The 17,168-nt window shown below is 42.8% G+C and overlaps 1 protein-coding gene across 1 annotated transcript in view; it reads right to left on the reverse strand.

The window, feature by feature from the left end:
- Nucleotides 1-17,168, reverse strand: part of LOC111965271 (eukaryotic translation initiation factor 3 subunit E) — a 45,428-nt gene that overhangs the window by 12,832 nt on the left and 15,428 nt on the right. The window contains exons 4-9 of the mRNA XM_023989352.2: nt 15,011-15,053; nt 13,182-13,286; nt 7,057-7,182; nt 6,568-6,692; nt 3,168-3,294; nt 2,321-2,422 (exon numbers count right to left, since the gene is read on the reverse strand). Of these exons, the coding sequence (XP_023845120.1) occupies nt 2,321-2,422; nt 3,168-3,294; nt 6,568-6,692; nt 7,057-7,182; nt 13,182-13,286; nt 15,011-15,053 (628 nt within the window). The remainder of the gene's footprint in view (nt 1-2,320; nt 2,423-3,167; nt 3,295-6,567; nt 6,693-7,056; nt 7,183-13,181; nt 13,287-15,010; nt 15,054-17,168) is intronic.

Consider the following 17,168-nt stretch of genomic DNA (forward strand, 5'->3'; position numbering starts at 1 on the left):
CATGTACTAGAGAAGTAATTCCTCTTGCCGAAGGGTCTTCCCTTGTACTAATCTACTCTTAATGAGGGGCTTCAATTCAAGTCTCTGGCTAGTCCGCACAAACGAAACAGCCTTCCTGTAAAATGTTGGTCTTATGTTTCATAAACTGGAATAAAAGGATTCCAGAAATGTTCCATACACACAAAAAGCTTCTCAAATGATGAGCACAAATTTGTTTACATCACTGTTAGTGAATATTTCTCTTTTGCTAAAATAATCCATCCAACTGACAGGTTTGGCATATCAAGAAGATGATTAAACAGCATGATGATTACAGGTGCACTTTGTCCTGGGGACAATAAAAGGACACTAAGATGTGCAGTTTTGTCACAACACCACAGATGTCTCAAGTTGAGGGAGTRTGCACTTGGCATGCTGATTGCAGGAATGTCCCCCAAAGCTGGTACCAGAGAATTGAATGTTAATKTCTCTAACTTAAGCCCCCTCCAACGACATTTTATAGAATTGGCAGTATGTCCAACCAGCCTCAGAACCTCAGACCACGTGTAACTACGCAAGCCTAGGACCTCCACTTCTGGTTTCTTCACCTGCGGGATCGGCTGAGACCAGACACCCGGACAGCTGATRAAACTGAGGATTGTTTCTGTCTGTAATAAAGCCCTTGTGGGGATAAACTAATTCTGATTTGGGAGCCAGGCCAAGCCATTGGGTGGCCTATGCCCTCCCAGGCCCACCCATGTGAAAGCCATAGATAAAAGGGCCTAATGAATGCATTTCAATTTCTTTATATGAACTTTAACTGAGTAAAATCGTTGAAATTGTTGAGTTTATATTTTTGTTCAGTGTGTATGTATGCATGCATGTATATGTGCGCGCACACAGCTTCCAAGTTGAGTTTGTGTCTGGGACACCCCAATACAGTAGATGGCGTTGTGAACGATTGGTGTTATGCGTTAGWTTCTGTTGGTCAGAGTTGATTTGTGACAGTACTACTAGCTAGCCAARCAGCCAACTTTTCTATGACATTTAATAATTTCTTGCAATAAACAAATCAACTTAAGTGACCAGACTTGTTTGGTGKTGTTAAACTAACATGCTGACCACACCACTCGCATCGCGAGCCGCGCAAAATAAAGGTACACATACGTTATTCAATCAAAGTTGGTTGCCAACCRCCATATAAAGTCCAAAGAAGAAGCATTAAGGATGAGAGATTACTAGAAACAAAYTTGGTTTACCCTTTTATCAACATGTGCGTGATGGCACACGAACGAGCGGGTCTGGTCAGCATGTAACTCTWAGAAATTAACTGGATTTGTTAGCTAGCTATACCTAGCGGCAAATAACTAGCTAGCATAAGGAACGCTAATAATCACTATGGAAACTGTTTGTGTGAACATAAACCAGAGATAGGTCATTAGTTCAGATTGGTATGCACAGATGAACTAAGTTCACCATCTACTACAGTCTGCACGAGTGAAGATTTCTGCTAGAAGCAGCAAAGGCAGCAACCACCGGTAACCGTCGCACCATTTAATTTGACCCATCACAAAATGGTGGTTGGCGTTGCCCAGAGAGTCGTTTTTGTACATTTTGAAAAATGTMTTTTTCACAGTCCACCGCGAGCCAACACCTCTGACGAACAGCTGGCTCGTTATTATTACCTCATTTGTGTCACTGAGAACTAGGCCTAGAAGGACAAAGGCATTGCTGGAAGTAAAGTGCAGCCTTTATTTTTAGCTGATGCACTACAGTTACTTCAATGGTAGTACACATCAAGCCATTACACACCAAAACGGAAATAAATAATCCCAATGGCTGTCTATGACACATCTCGAGTGTCTGAATGCCTCTGCATAGACCTTTGCTTATAAAGAGTTTACTGTTAACTACCAGGCTGATGGACAATTACAGGCCATCATAAAAATCTGGCCAGACCAATGAGTCACAGGGTTTCTCAGAGGACTTCTGTATCACCCAAGTGACCTAATGCAACTCTACCATCGGACAATATGTATAAACCCGTGTTTAAAAATACATTTWAAAAAAGTCCAACTCCGTGAGAAAGTGTGAAAGGTCGGCCAATCTTGCATGATCACTAATGGTGTTTACTTCTGTGCTAGCTACATGGGAACGTAGGAAGAGCTGGTTGGTCAATCCAAATCCCTCTGTAAATCAAGGACAATATAGAGAGCGGGACACAGAACAACCATTCCCACAACAACAACAACAACAAAAAAAAGTGGTCTGAAAAGGATAAATTACTCAATCTATTGCACATTGATGGGTGGGAGCGTGCAGGGGGGCAGCTGGGACTTACCGACTCACACTCCCTCAGTTTCTTCTGAGCGCTGTCAAAGTCGAAGTTCACATACAGGCACTCCACAAACTCTGTGATGGGATCTTTGTAGGTGTAGGACTCCTGGAAACGGAAAAGAAGATTTCTAACATTTTGCACATGCCTGTGTGTGCTAGCTTTTTATTTTTCAGCAGTGGACATAGCACAGGTTCGACAGGCAAGGCAGCATGCCTCCAACCCATTACTAAAAACAAAAAGGCAAATGTGGAGACCCATGGCTAACCAAATAGTAGAATTTACAACGCAGTGAATAAAAGCAGATTCAAAAAGTCCCCTAAACAATTCCAAACCAATGCTAGGGGGGGAAGAGACCCAAGAAGACGGAACAAGCATAGAGCACATGTTTTAGTGATTACACAGAGCCCACCGAGACGGCGCTTATTTAGCTTTCAGAGCCATTGATCTCTGAAGAAGCTACCGATGTTGGGTTTGGGAAGAAATCGGTACTCTACAATCAGACCGTCTGCTGCCATTTATCAAATGTAATGGGTTCAAGACCTCTAGCCAGGACCAGATCTCTGATAGAGTATACTCTAAGAGCAGCATGTTTATCAGCCAAGGCCTTACACTGCTCATAGATGTGTGGATTCTGGCCTTTAATGGGATTGGGTTAAATGAGGAAGACTTTTCAGTTGAAGGCATTCAGTTGTACAACCCCTTCCCYGAATAGTTGGTGACATCTTGTATCAAAATGGCCAATCCTACACTGACTAAGGTTGGCTAACATGTTACTGTGATAGAAAATTTGTAGGAAATGTGTTTTGAGAAATTGGGGTAAGGAATGTGTTAAGATGTTGTTTTTTTATACCTGCTGTATGACCTTGACCAGATCTTTCAGGACCTGCCGCCGCTTGCGAACGTCTTTGTTTGTGATGACAGCAGTGGTCAGGTAACGCAGGATGTGTGGGCACATGGTCTGAATGGCGTTGAGGTACCTGAAATGACAAAACAAAAGGTCATGACAAGAACAAATAATCAGGTGTCTTAAGGACTGGAGGAACTACATGGCAWCAAAAAGAAAAGCGAGTTGATATTTATGGAGGTGAAGGCTATACGAAGTTGATAAACTGTGTTGGTGTATGCATAGGTTGAAGGGCATAAAGGTCTATTTTTGGTACGCAAGTAACTAAGCAATTAGGCCCATGGCATTTAGGACTTCTGACCTTATCAACCAAACAGATATGTGCGTTGTAATAGCACATTCTCTGCATGACATAAGTTCAAGCACTCCTTTTCATTACCCCCTGTATAAGCAGAGGGGAGGAAAGGAAACCCTGGCCTCCGCAGTAGACACAGATCACCGAGCAGGGGACCTGCCCAGTAGCTGAAACCCTATCCTTCAGGGCCTTGTTTTTCAGCCACAGGTCAACTTGCTAAGGGCTGAGCACGAGAGAGGGCCTTGTTAGAAGCYAATTAGAACCCTAGACAACATTCTTACTCTGCAGACAGTGTTGCAAGTCCTTTCCCCACACGCTTCCGTAAAAAAAACTTGCACACATACAACCCCATTCCTTGTCAAAAGGAGTGTTCGACTTGAGTTATTTGTATAACTTCTCTTCATCCTTATCTGAACAGCTATCATTGACCCCCCCCCATTCAATCCACCGACCAAATTACATTTCTAAATAGGAAGTGGGGTTTCCCTGCCACTTCCGGCTCCTTCAGCTCTGATAGATTAGGACGGAGAAACATGTTTTTCAGAGYAAGGAGGGAACACCGCAGACGACGGTTTAATTAGTTGAAACAATTACAGGGACAAGTGGGCCTGCGGCACTTGTGATGTTGGGGTCTAAAATCAGCAGTGAGCAGGCAGGCTAGGCGGTGAGCAATCATCCACCTGGTTGGAGAAGCCCCCTTTCCTCTCCTTTTGTAGTTGTCGGACTTAGTGGCAGACCACAACACTCCATTCTCTGTTCCCGATGAACATACGCYTACTCTCTCTCCAGGGGGTCTCCAAAAGCAAGCAATACCAGACCTGCCAACCCTGTCCAACTTTTTAGAGTACCAGACCCGCGCGGCAAATTGGGAGATTCAACTTGTGTGCCGAATTGGGCCCCCAGCAAGCTAGTGCGTGCAGTTGGAGTCTGATTGCAATTATAGAATTGTACCAACTCAAGTCTATAAAAAGGTTGGAATACTTTGACAGCATTCCATTTACACATATGGTAAAAGTCACCAACAAGATCTAATTAGCAGTGCATACATTTCAAATTTGATAAAATCTCAAATCTAGTGCAAAGGCATTTTAGAAGCATTTCCTATATAGCTAATACCTGACACTCATTCTTCATCGCGCAGTCTTCTAAACTCCCGACTCCATTTAATGCCAATATATTTATTTTTGATAATACTTTTGTCATGCTTTTTGTGACGTGGATACTAATTACAGTGCATCAGGTTGCGTGATCCTCGTAATGTTACGTGGAAAATACAACTAACGAGACGCGGAATTTAAAGTATCACACTCGCATAAATGCGACCAGTTATTTTTCGTATTTGCAGTTCATTTATTTCACTAGCAAATGCAAGTGAACTGCTGGCACTTTAGAGCCCACTGAACRTCCATCTAACGTTAGCTTGAAACAATTAGGGTTTACCTTTCCACAACACACGGAGTTGAAAAGGGATGCGTTTACCTACAGCTGACAGTCGAAAAAGTCTGCATCACAACAGGCACGGACGGGGTAGCTACGTCGAATATTAATCTACATGTCCGTTGACACAAACTCGGTACATGTCTGTGTGTTGCAGCTCGAGAACCGGGATGTTAGATTTACCAATTGTATTTTTAATTATATATGCATTTTGCGTACCAACTACGATATTCTCTGTCCATGTACGAGATCCAAGTTAAAAGTAAAAAGAAATGCAACATTCACCATACMCCACTTAAGGGACCTAATCATTTTGGAGTTTGAGGCAACAACAACGCTGTACTGGTTGCAGAGGACGCCTCAAAAGAATTAGAGTTTCAAAATCAAAACAATTTCAACCCAGTGCGTGTGAGTGAGCGTGAATAACGAGGAGAGAGACAGGATAGGAGGGTGGAGATGAGGGGTAGAGGGAGAGATTTCATTGACCATCTGCAAATGATAGAACAATGTAAACCAACTGCGAGTGCTTGGATAGCATTACTAAAGTATTAATTTCCCCCCTTTGCACCTACATCATAGATCACCGCATGACAATATTCTCACCATGAGTGCACTTGAACTCAGTAGAGGTTTTCAATAACACAAACTAGGAAGGCCTGATGCAACTTTTGCTGACTGTGGGTAACAGAGGTCAAACATTAAACTAAGGCCTAGCCACTGGTCAACAACTTTGGCCAAAGGAAGTAATGGTCAAGGGGTGAGGGAATGAGGCCAAGCCTCACTGTGGAGTTAAGTGGTTTCTTGACTGAAATTGCAACGCACACAACACTCCCTCAAGTTCGTCCAAACAGATGTTTGTGTGAGCTTTTCATTACTAATTATTGGGCAGCCTTTCMTTCATTACATTTAAAAACTAAGTAAAACTCAGAGAACCAGACATCCCTATCTGCTATGTTGTGGTGGCATGTCATACCTTCAGTTGACTACAATCATTGGTTCAATTACACAAACCAGCAATCAGAATGGGGGGGATGCATTATAATAGTTTGTGTGTAAATTTTACGCAGTGCAGAGTTTTTCCGATCTGCAATACACATGGACTAACTTGCAGCTTCGAGAGTAAATAGACCACACAAAAACAAAATGGACTGAAACCACTTTAAAAAATACTCAGAGTAGGTTTTTGAAGATGCCCCCTTCCCAAAGTTATTAAGAGTAAATGGCTTCTTTTTCTAAATCAAGTAAGTCTAATAAAAACGAGTCTACTTTCTCCACAGTTAGCAGGACCTGACCCAGGCGGCTGCCAGCTGAACCACTTTTGGTCTCTCCTGGGCCAGCAGCAAACCCTGGGGCCCAAGGTTCAGTCCTCTACTGTGCCTCTTCTTTAGGGATAATTTCCTTCCATTCTCCCCAGCAAGGATGCCAGCAGGCCACATTTTAACAATCACCTCTTGGGTCACTCAAGGGTTTAGTGTGGATCAGTGAAGACACTGCGCCTCAGACTGTAGAGATGGCAGCTTTACAGGGCAATATGTTGAGGGTTCGTCATCAGGTCTAAATAAGCCAACAGTGTTTTTTACAGAACTCCAGTGTGTCAGAGATGAAAATACTTACTGCGGCTGATACAGGAAGAGCTCAATGATGTTGTCTCTGCCTTTGGGGTGGTTAAAGAAGACGAATAGGGACCAATGGATCAGCCAGGTCCTCTGCTGAAGAGACTGGAGSGGGGAACTCACCGACTGGACAGGAGAGAGTTGTCATTATTTACTAGTTCTGATTGAGGTGACAATACAGTATACTGTAAGACAATTAAAAAGTTCAGTACTTTAAGAACGTGAGGTCTCAGTTCCCTTTCAAACGTTTTCCTTCCAAGCCAGAGGCCGCACCCCTGCGTCCTTCCCAGCTATCCATCCAATAAAAAATAAAAAAACCTAGATCCACATAACTGCTCCTTTTGCAGATCCTCTGGCGTCAGGACTGAAAGGGGGTGGGGCATCAAGCCGCAACAGCGCTTTGCTGAAACCCGAAGCGGTCAATACGGGAGTCGAATCTACGTAAGGGAATCAAATTGCAGTGTCAAATTCTGAGAAGTGGGGCATTTACGTTGTTATCGATAGTCTCCCTCAGGCGGGTGAGGTCTTCCATCGCAGCCTCCCAGTTCTGCATCAGGATCTCAGAGGCCAGCTTCCCCCACAGTGAGTTCAGGGCATTCCTGTCTGTGGCCGGGACCTGGGAAAAGACATGTCATACTTGTTAGAACATGAAACACAGCATCACCTCACACAGCAGCAGAACTCAACCCACCTGCAAAATGACCAGGCACTGGCAGATCTAATCCTGATAAATGCCTCAGTGTACAAACCGTGTGCTCGCACACACGCACGCTCAGAGACAGTCAGTGAAGTAGTGGCCGTTGCCTCYGCCGCTTGGCATTGGCAAGCAAAACTGTTCGGTGGAGTTACTTCTCTTATTTATACTGGATAAACTGATTAAATTATGTCATCCTGAGGGAATTGGACTTGACAGAAAGAGAAATGAATCATGAAAGAATGTTTAGCTTTTTATAAAAACCTAATTTGCTGCACTTTGTGATACTGCAACCGCTGCATTGCAGATGTTCTGCGATCCTTTCAGATTACCACCGTAACTAGGAGCACATTTGAAGCATATGTGAGCTTCTCCGTACAATGTGCTAAAACATTGTTACTGTTATTTACTTAATGCTGCAACTCTTGAAAAATGTGCAGGGTGGCACACGRCCTTGGGAAGACAACACACACATTACTAAAGACGGACCTAGGGCATTTCAGCGTTGGCCCTACTCTAGTCAAGAAAGGAATATCTCATTTAAATTTAGCTCTGCCTAGTTCAAGCTACCACCTTGGTCCCGGAGGTTGTGACGTTTCTGGGGCAGGGTCAGCAGGTCAAAGGTTAGCTTGTCTGTGACATCTCCGTACCACAATTACATGGGACAGATTCTATCTAAAAGGAAATGGTTGAAGAAACATTGAGCTCACAACTCTGGTTCAGATATTACTCCCTTAAAATAACAAAATTGGATATTTAAATTAGCAGTTGCAATTGGAGAGAACATTGAAGATATACACGCAAAATGAGAGTAGAGGGCACATCTAGCATCTTTGAGGGAAAACCCCATCGCTGTTCCTCAGACCTCTGGTCAATCCTCTATTGCCTTCAGCCCCTCTCTGAAGGGACTTGTGTATGGTGCTACTACTTCTGGTGGTGGTTTTGCGCAACGTCTGATAACTTTGATCAACAAGGCCACAAGGAGAAGCATGCAGTAGAGGTAGAGTTATCAAAAGGTCTATCACTTGGAGTTCACCAACAGAGGTCCTGCTCCAGCCACAGAAACCTTGACCAGCAACAGCCTGGGTTTCTCAACACCATCTGGGAGGTGTTCATAATTTACGCCAAGCCAGGGTAATCCATCTAAATAAATGACAGTGTTTGGATGCTTAATTTGATTGAAAAGGGTATCAAAGGCAAATATGTTAATGCCCTTAGGAAATGTCCCTGATTGGCGATCAAGCTTTTCAAAAACAGTCCTAACCAGATAAAATGCTTTTCCAAAGTCTATGTCTGGTACATTGCCAGGACACGTAATTTCGGTTTTCTGTACAAACTGCATGTCTTGAGAAATGTTTCAATAACTTCTACAGCTTTTCAAGCATGTTAAAATATAATTGTGATAATCTCCGACCATTAACACAAAAGGAAAACCTCCCGTTGAATCATGCTAGCTATAAAGTCTTATTGCAACTCTTCCATTATCACAGGCTAAACGCATTGATATATGAAATGATGCTAACAAGAACCAGTTGAGGTGATAGCCATCCTCCAAGTCACGAGATCACTGTTTATTTGTTTTTACCTTTAACTAGGCAAGTCAGTTAAGAACAAATTCTTATTTACAATGACGGCCTACACCGGCCAAACCTGGACCAATTGTGCGCCACCCTAAGGCGGCTTAATCAAAGCTAGGCCTCCACCCTTTGGCTCATGGGAACCGCTGGCCCACAGTAGCTTATGATAAACACCAAACGCAGTCAGTGACAAGAGTCAACCAGGAAGTGAGGGCGGGTGCCTGCTGTAAGGCCACAGTAACCTAGACGCAACCCACCACACCCCCTTCTTTCCGACAGCAGAGTGGACTGTGAGACAAATGATTCATGGGTGGAAAWGGAAACCAGCTAGAATCTCTTAGTGATTGAGAAAAACAGATTATCAAGATAAAGGATTAATACATATTTATATTACATACAACAGACAGGTGCAATTAAGTGTTGTTTTACAAGGTCTGACATCAGCGCCCCTTTAGCAAATGATGGTGCCTTGCTCAAAGTCAAACAGATTTTCACCTTGTCGGGTCGCGTATTAGAACGAGCAACCTTCCGGTTAGCAGCCCATCGCTCTAACCGCTAGGTTACCTGCTAGGCTACATGAAGACTTTATTAGGCTACACAGTAACTTTTAAATGAACTGCTACATAAAAAGGGTGACCGGTGGAAAAGAATACTGGTAGGAAAAAACAAATGGGGAAAGTCAGCAGCAAGGTAGTCTTCCAGAGTAAAAGACACGAAGAGGAGCAGAAGGCCATTCATCCACTCACAACAGTGGAGTTCTTTGATCATAAAACAAAACTTGGGACTGCTTTAAATTACTTTTTTTAATATATATMTTTTTTTAAATGAGACCTCATAAGAAAGATTAAGCATTATAACTTAGGAGAAAAGCCAGCCACGGTGCCAATTTAAAGGTTGTCGTTTCATCTCTGAAAAAATAAAGAGGTTTGTGTTAAACCTAGCAGGTAAACCTGCTAGGTTTAGCCGATGTCCATGTCATTATGGCAGCTTTCTACACACTGCCTGGCATTCACTAGTGGCCACGCAACAATAGTTTCAATACCAGGGTTTTTCCAGCAGTTAACTAGAGTTTCCATTTGTTGGCGAAAAGGGGCACATTTTCACCGACTGACCAGCAACAATAAATTTACTGTGCTGAAGAGCCGTCGGTCTCTCTCAAATGCTCTTATACTTTTCTCCATCCCATCATACATTCACTGATGCTATGAATAAGTTGCTCTTTTTCGCGCTACGCCACACATGTAACAGAACCCGAGGCCTGGATTTTGCAAGCCTGCGCTTCCTTGTTTAATTGACTGGCTTTCCCACGTTTGATGGGTAGAGCCTCACCTCTACCTTACGGGGCAGTCTGAGAAAATGGGAGGTCCACAACAATAGGGGGGAATAGCAGGGCAGGTATGAAGTATAAAGACAGACATTTAGGCGTAAAATTATTTTTTTTAATTTAAAAATGAGCCTTCAGATTGTCAAGAGGGTGGCAGCGGCCTATCTGGTAACAGTAACTGCCCTGGCTTGAAATGTAAAATGAGAGGCTAATGATTTGAGGAGTAAATTCAAAACTGGAAAATAATCTACATAAGTATAGACTGAGCTAAAAACCATAAACAACTGTGCGGAGAGAGAGCGCATCAATTGCATGCTTTTGATGTGGGTTTTGCTCATGTTCGATCAAGAGCCACCGTCATCTGGTCTTCAATGTCTCTCGCTAGCATACTTAAATGTGAGTGCGTCACATAGAATCAATCAAATAAAATGTAAAAAAGAGCCCAACTGCTTTGGGTTAAGAGGCTGTTTACAGAGATTAGGGCTCGTTGCTCAGAGTCTCTGCTAAGCCTGTTTTTCAGGAGAGGACACCAGCATCACCAACGTGCATGACTAGTCACAGACATCTTCACGACAGAGGGAGAGTATCAAAAGTCAATTAAAATGGGAAACCTAAGTTGGTTGTAATATTTGTCATTCTGATGAACATGTAAAGTGTTGATTTTATTCTTTGCATTCTTTCGAGACTGGCTTTGGCACAGGTCTTTGCTCTACCCCAGAGCTCAGATGAGGACATACGCGACCCAAAAAATGAAACTATTGAATAAGACTTGGAATACACTGGTTGTGCTTGTTTGGTTGGCGGAATTACAGGACACTGATAGATGAAATGGTAAACCCTGGCTTTAAAGTAACAATGGTGAAATCTACCACCAAAAACGTAGGCGAGTTTGAGCATCAAATTTGCAAACAGCATCACAAAAAAAAAAAAGGCTTCTGAAAGGGGAAACACAAGGTAATAGTGATGGTGCCTGGTCAGCGTGACCATGAAAATATAAAAACATACACCTCAGACTAAAAGCACCAACACTGAGTCTGGTGGTAACTACRGTAGAAATTAACCTCATTGGCCAACATCTTATTTTAGTTTGGAAATTAGGTTTGACGCCAAGGCTTTCTGAAGAACATTAGGTGACTTAACTTGTTAAAGTCAACGATAGCACAAAAGGTCAGCCGAGCATTCAGACCTAGAGTAGCCCTTACAAGCCACTGGTCCTGGAGAGAGACTAACAAAGGAAGCACTGAAGATCTGGTGGCACCTTCCACTGAGGTCACAGGCTGTCCATTCCCAGGACTTATCTAGTGTTACACCACTATTGTGACACAAAACACTCCTCTGGCCTCCCCTCTGTCAGGTTACCACCTCTCTTGGCCTAAGAGGTTCCCAACTCTATACAGCAGTGCACACAGTCCTACTGCACCTTGCCCATTCTCTGTGTAGTTCATCTTTCACTGATTTCTGAGGGCAGCGGGAGAGAAGCCACAAACACCAGCGCAACGATCCCTTTGTTTAGAGGAAATAAGATGTACGCATGTGTAATGAGAATACTGCCAGTACTTTCAGTGAACTGTAATTACCATCCGCCCCTACCCTCATTGGTATTATCTGATTTCCAAAGCATTTCACTGCTGGTGAAAATGATTTAATCCCTCCTCCATGCACACTCATATGTTAGCCAAAACAACAAAAAAAGGAAATACTGTGTATAGCCAAACAGGTTGAGAAACACAATGGAATTAGCTGCAAAACATTAAAAACCAGCAATGTTATCGGTTAACCGAAAATACATTTGACCGGTCAAGCGCAGTCTATAGGTTAATTTGCATAATCTAGTGGATTTAAATTGGCACCGCATATAAAGTATAGTTAGAGAGGAATATTACCTCGCAGCTCCTCAAACAGCTGGTTGCCACTTGAAGGGAAATTCAGACATTTGCATTTAGAATTCTACATTAGAGTGAAAACAGAGTTGAGTCACTTAAACAGCATCGTATTTTCTGTTGGTCACGTCATTTTACTGTTTGGAACGAATTAACCGGGATTAGTTAGTAGGCAAAAATATACATCCCTAATTCAAACAAGACAGGCTATACATTTACAAAGTCCACTCATTTAGGCCTAAATGGTAGGCTAGTTCTTTGTTTAGTAAACCTGTTCTCTCAGTCGATTCTTTATTTGAGTGCGCCTATTGTACGTATGCATGTATGTACGTATGCATGTATGTACACACTTTTCGAAGCCCACCAGAACACATTACGTAACTCATAAGCACTCGGAAGCCTGACAAGGAGCTATCTGGCTTCAAATCAATAAGTCGTCCACTGCAGCCCGCCCAGCGAGAGGACAAAAGAAAGATTATGAAGTCTGCTGCTGAACACTTGGCACAGTAAAAAAATAAAAAATAATCCTACCCTTGTCCTTGAACAGCAGCTCATCCTAATACTGAAGACGTGTGGAGAATTGAATGAGGGAATGACGGCAGCTTTTCACATGCAATTAACTGAGGGTGTTCTCTCTTCCACGTGCTAGCCCTTTGAAAAATGGAACAACCCTGGACAAAACAACCGGAAATTCCATTTTTCAAAAAATGCGTTGAGCCAAAAAAGTATACATCAACGGAGACATTGTCTAATTCCAAAAATGCAATGTTAAGTGGATGTATACTGCTCATAATTTATGGCGTTTGACACGGTCCACTGCTGGGGGGGGGGGGAGGAATCACATAAGTGATTAATGAACAAAATGAGTCGTTCCTGAGAAACTAATACTTCTTAATGAAGCTTCAATCATTGTCTAACTGTTTGCCCTTAAAGAGCTTGCTAATATAAAGCACTGCCCAATAGTGTCCATTTGTCAGTGGTCCAGTTTTTATTCCAAAAACTACTGATGAAGTTTCAAGGGTACAAATCTGTAAACAAAAATGTCTCTAGATCTATTAACTTGCTGTGAACATCTAGTATCCAAGGTCACCAGTTTGATATTTCATAAGAGTACACTGAAATGAGGGGTACTAGACTTACCAGGACACGGAAGAAGTAGAGGTACTCGGCAGCCCCAGAGTAGTTTCCACACTCGTACTGGAACTTGGCATATCTGTACAAAGTGTCCAGGTACTCCTGACGGAACTGGAAGAGAAAAGGGCTGATCAATGGTTTCGTCCGATAACTATTCAGAGCATAGACACCAGCAATTATTTATTTGCTGACCATATTGTCAGCTTTCTCTCAGGCCTCATGTAAGATTATAGTCCAAGATGAGAGCCATGGTGTTATATCCAGTCAATGCCAGACCACCCCACTGGGAACGGAGTGGCTGAACTAAGGAGGGCAATTCTAGAATCATGTTCAATTTCAAAGCCCATTCTGTTTGATTACCATCACTAATCATTGGGGTCAGCATGTAGCCTAGCAGTTCATATCTGTATTTATTATGGATCCCCATTAGCTGCTGCCTAGACCATTTACACAAGTGGGAGGGTTGCTGGTTCGAATCCCTGCTCAGACAGTTAAATATGGTGCAGAGTGCGCGGTCAACCAGAGGTTTGCTGGTAACAGCCTAGATACCGTTATCTGCTGCCGTGCACTTGAGCAATTTCAGTGTGTAATTGTGTGTACAAGGAGCTCCATGTCAACATCCCATACGGAATGTCACAACATTACCACATGAAGGCCTATTTACTTTTGTCACCTATGGCTATTTGGGAAAAGCCTTCAACAACCGACCTGAGCCCTATACTACGGATAAAGGTATGAGGAGTCAACTTTGGTCAAGTCGGAGTTCAACTTCAGATACCTGGTACCAAAGTGGCTAACCTTTTAGCCAAGAAAAATTTCTATGAGTACAAATCCTTCAGAACTAACCTACTCTGGGGCAGGCTAACTCAGAGCCAACTCCATTTATCCTGAATCTAGTGTGAGCCACTAATTGAGGACCAATGAAATCAGATACCCTCGCAGAGTCATCATCCCCATCATTTTATGTAAATGTAAATGTAAATGTAATTTTAGGAAGACAACAGATTAAATATTTAATGAATAAATGCTTTGTCAAAATTATATGAACTGTAACTAAGTAAAATATTTAAAAAATTGTTGTTTATATTTATGTTGAGTACACACAACTGTAGCAATGAAAAATGAGCATTGGGTGGTGGGGGCAGGGGAACAGTACGTTGGGGAACGTCCATAGGGGCACAGCAGGTGGGAGAGAGAAGTGAAAAWAAAAWAAAAAAATTATAATAATCTTTACGCCGTAACAATGATAAATGTCCATTGGGTGGGTGGGGGCCGGGTACATGTTCATGGGGGGGTAGAATATCTCTGAACGGTACACTCCTGCTAACTCAGGACATATCACAGCGCGCTGACGTCAGTTTGGGAACTGAGGCCAGTCTCAGATGCAGTGTGGCTTTGACAGGCAGTGGTTGCGAGCCGCTGCGAAGCGGAGGGAGACCGCCCTTTCCCACAGCTGAGTGGCCTTCGCGCTGCTGAGGTGCAATGAGGACAGAGTGCAGGTCAGCGGGATGCCAGGGTGGGAGGATTCCGAGTGGGGGGGGGGGGTAACGCCAAATATAGACACCCAGCATTTTTGCGGGTAGACCAATGTGTCTCGAGCTGTTCTGTATATTCTTAACAATTCACCACAGACTGTAAAATGTCCACAGATTTTTCTGCAAGCTGTAAAGCACTTACATTTTTTTATATATTTTTTAAGTTACAGTTTTGGGAAGTCGTTACATGTCTCCCTGCTTGGGCCTTCCCGCCCCCCCTTCCCTAAATAGCGGGTTCACACAGGAGTCATGAGAAATGCAGTTTAGAAGTGAAACGTCAGCAAAGCGGTCCAAACTTACGCTGTGTTTCTCCGCCAGATAGTTAAAAAGGGCCTGTCCATCCCTGAAAGAAAAATAATTTCAGTTAGTGGCCTTGTTTCATTAGAGTTGGCTGATGCAGGTTGGGTGTTTTGAGCCCCATTCAGGTGTACTTTTTCCATTTCTGCACTGTAGCAGGTCTAGAGTTCAGGGCAAATCAAGGGCCTTTCATTTCATGAACTGCACCTTTGTACTTCAAGAGTCTGACAGGGAAGCAAAAGTACTTTTATTTTGTGTGAACATTCACAGGCTGTTTAAAACATTCATCTTCAACACTGACACCATTAAACTCATGGTCCAACAACATTTAGGGGGAAGCTCAATCTGACTTTACAAAACTGGAATTGCAGCCTTAGATTATGACTCCAAATAAATATGGTTTTATATGCCATAAACTGAGTCGCCTTTCATGTCTACATAGGGGAGGCATCAAAAACACACACTACATGACCATAATTATGTGGAAACATGCTCAACAAACATCTCATTCCAAAATCACAGGAATATAGGAGTCCCCCATTTGCTGCTGTAACAGCCTCCACTGTTCTGGGAAGGCTTTCCACTTAAATGTTCAGCAACAAGAGCATTAGTGAGGTCGGGCACTTATGTTGGGCAATTAGGCCTGTCACGCAGTTGACGTTCCAATTCATCCCAAAGGTGTTCGATGGGGTTGAAGTCAGTGCGCTGAGCAGGCCAGTTAAGTTCTTCCACACTGAACTAGACAAACCATTTCTGTATGGACCCCATTTTTTCCACAGGCGCATTGTCATGCTGAAACAGGAAAGGGCCTTCCCCAAACTTGGAAGCACAGAATCTTCTAGAATATCAGTATGCTGTAGAGTTAAGGTCTCCCTTCACTGAAACTAAGGGGCCTAGCCCGAACCATGTAAAACAGCCCCAGACCATTATTCCTCCTCCACCAAACTTGAAAGTTGGCACTAGAGGTCGACCGATTAATCGGAATGGACAATTAATTAGGGACGATTTCAAGTTTCCATTACAATCGGAAATCTGTATTTTTGGACACCATTTTCTTTATTTTTTTACACCTTTATTTAACTAGGCAAGTCAGTTAAGAACACATTCTTACTTTCAATGACGGCCTAGGAACAGTGGGTTAACTGCCTGTTCAGGGGCAGAACGACAGATGTTTACCTTGTCAGCTCCGGGATTCAATCTTGCAACCTTAAAGTTAACTAGTCCAACGCTCTTACCACCTGCCTCTCATTGCACTCCACAAGGAGCCTGCCTGTTACACGAATGCAGTAAGAAGCCAAGGTAAGTTGCTAGCTAGCATTAAACTTCTTATAAAAAATAATCAATCTTAACATAATCACTAGTTAACTACACATGGTTGATGATATTACTTGTTTATCTAGCGTGTCCTGCATTGCATATAATCGATGCAACGCAGGGGGATGATTTAACAAAAGCGCATTTGCAAAAAAAGCACAATCGTTGCACGACCGTACCTAACCATAAACACCAGTGCCTTTCTTAAAATCACTACACAAGTATATATTTTTAAACCTGCATATTAGCTAAAAGAAATCCAGGTTAGCAGGCAATATTAACCAGGTGAAATTGTGTCACTTCTCTTGCGTTCTTTGCACGCAGAGTCAGGGTATATGCAACAGTTTGGGCAGCCTGGCTCATTGTGAACTAATTTGCCAGAATTTTACATAATTATGACATAACATTGAAGGTTGTGCAATGTAACAGCAATATTTACACTTATGGATGCCATCCGTTAGATAAAATACCGAACAGTTCTGTATTTCATTGAAATAAACGTTTTGTATTCGAAATTATCGTTTCCGGATTCGACCATATTAAATGACCAAAAGGCTCGTATTTCTGTGTGTTATTATGTTATAAGTAAGTCTATGATTTGATATAGCAGTCTGAGCGATGGTAGGCAGCAGCACGCTCGTAAGCATTCATTCAAACAGCACTTTCATGCGTTTTGCCAGCATCTCTTCCCTGTGCTTCAAGCATTGCGCTGTTTATGACTTCAAGCCTATCAACTCCCGAGATTAGGCTGGTGTAACTGATGTGAAATGGCTAGCTAGTTAGCGTGGTGCGTGCTAATAGCGTTTCAATCGTCACTTGCTCTGAGACTTGGAGTAGTTGTTCCCCT

Source organism: Salvelinus sp. IW2-2015, linkage group LG6.1 (genome assembly GCF_002910315.2).
Source record: "Salvelinus sp. IW2-2015 linkage group LG6.1, ASM291031v2, whole genome shotgun sequence".
In the NCBI taxonomy this organism is placed as follows: domain Eukaryota; kingdom Metazoa; phylum Chordata; class Actinopteri; order Salmoniformes; family Salmonidae; genus Salvelinus; species Salvelinus sp. IW2-2015.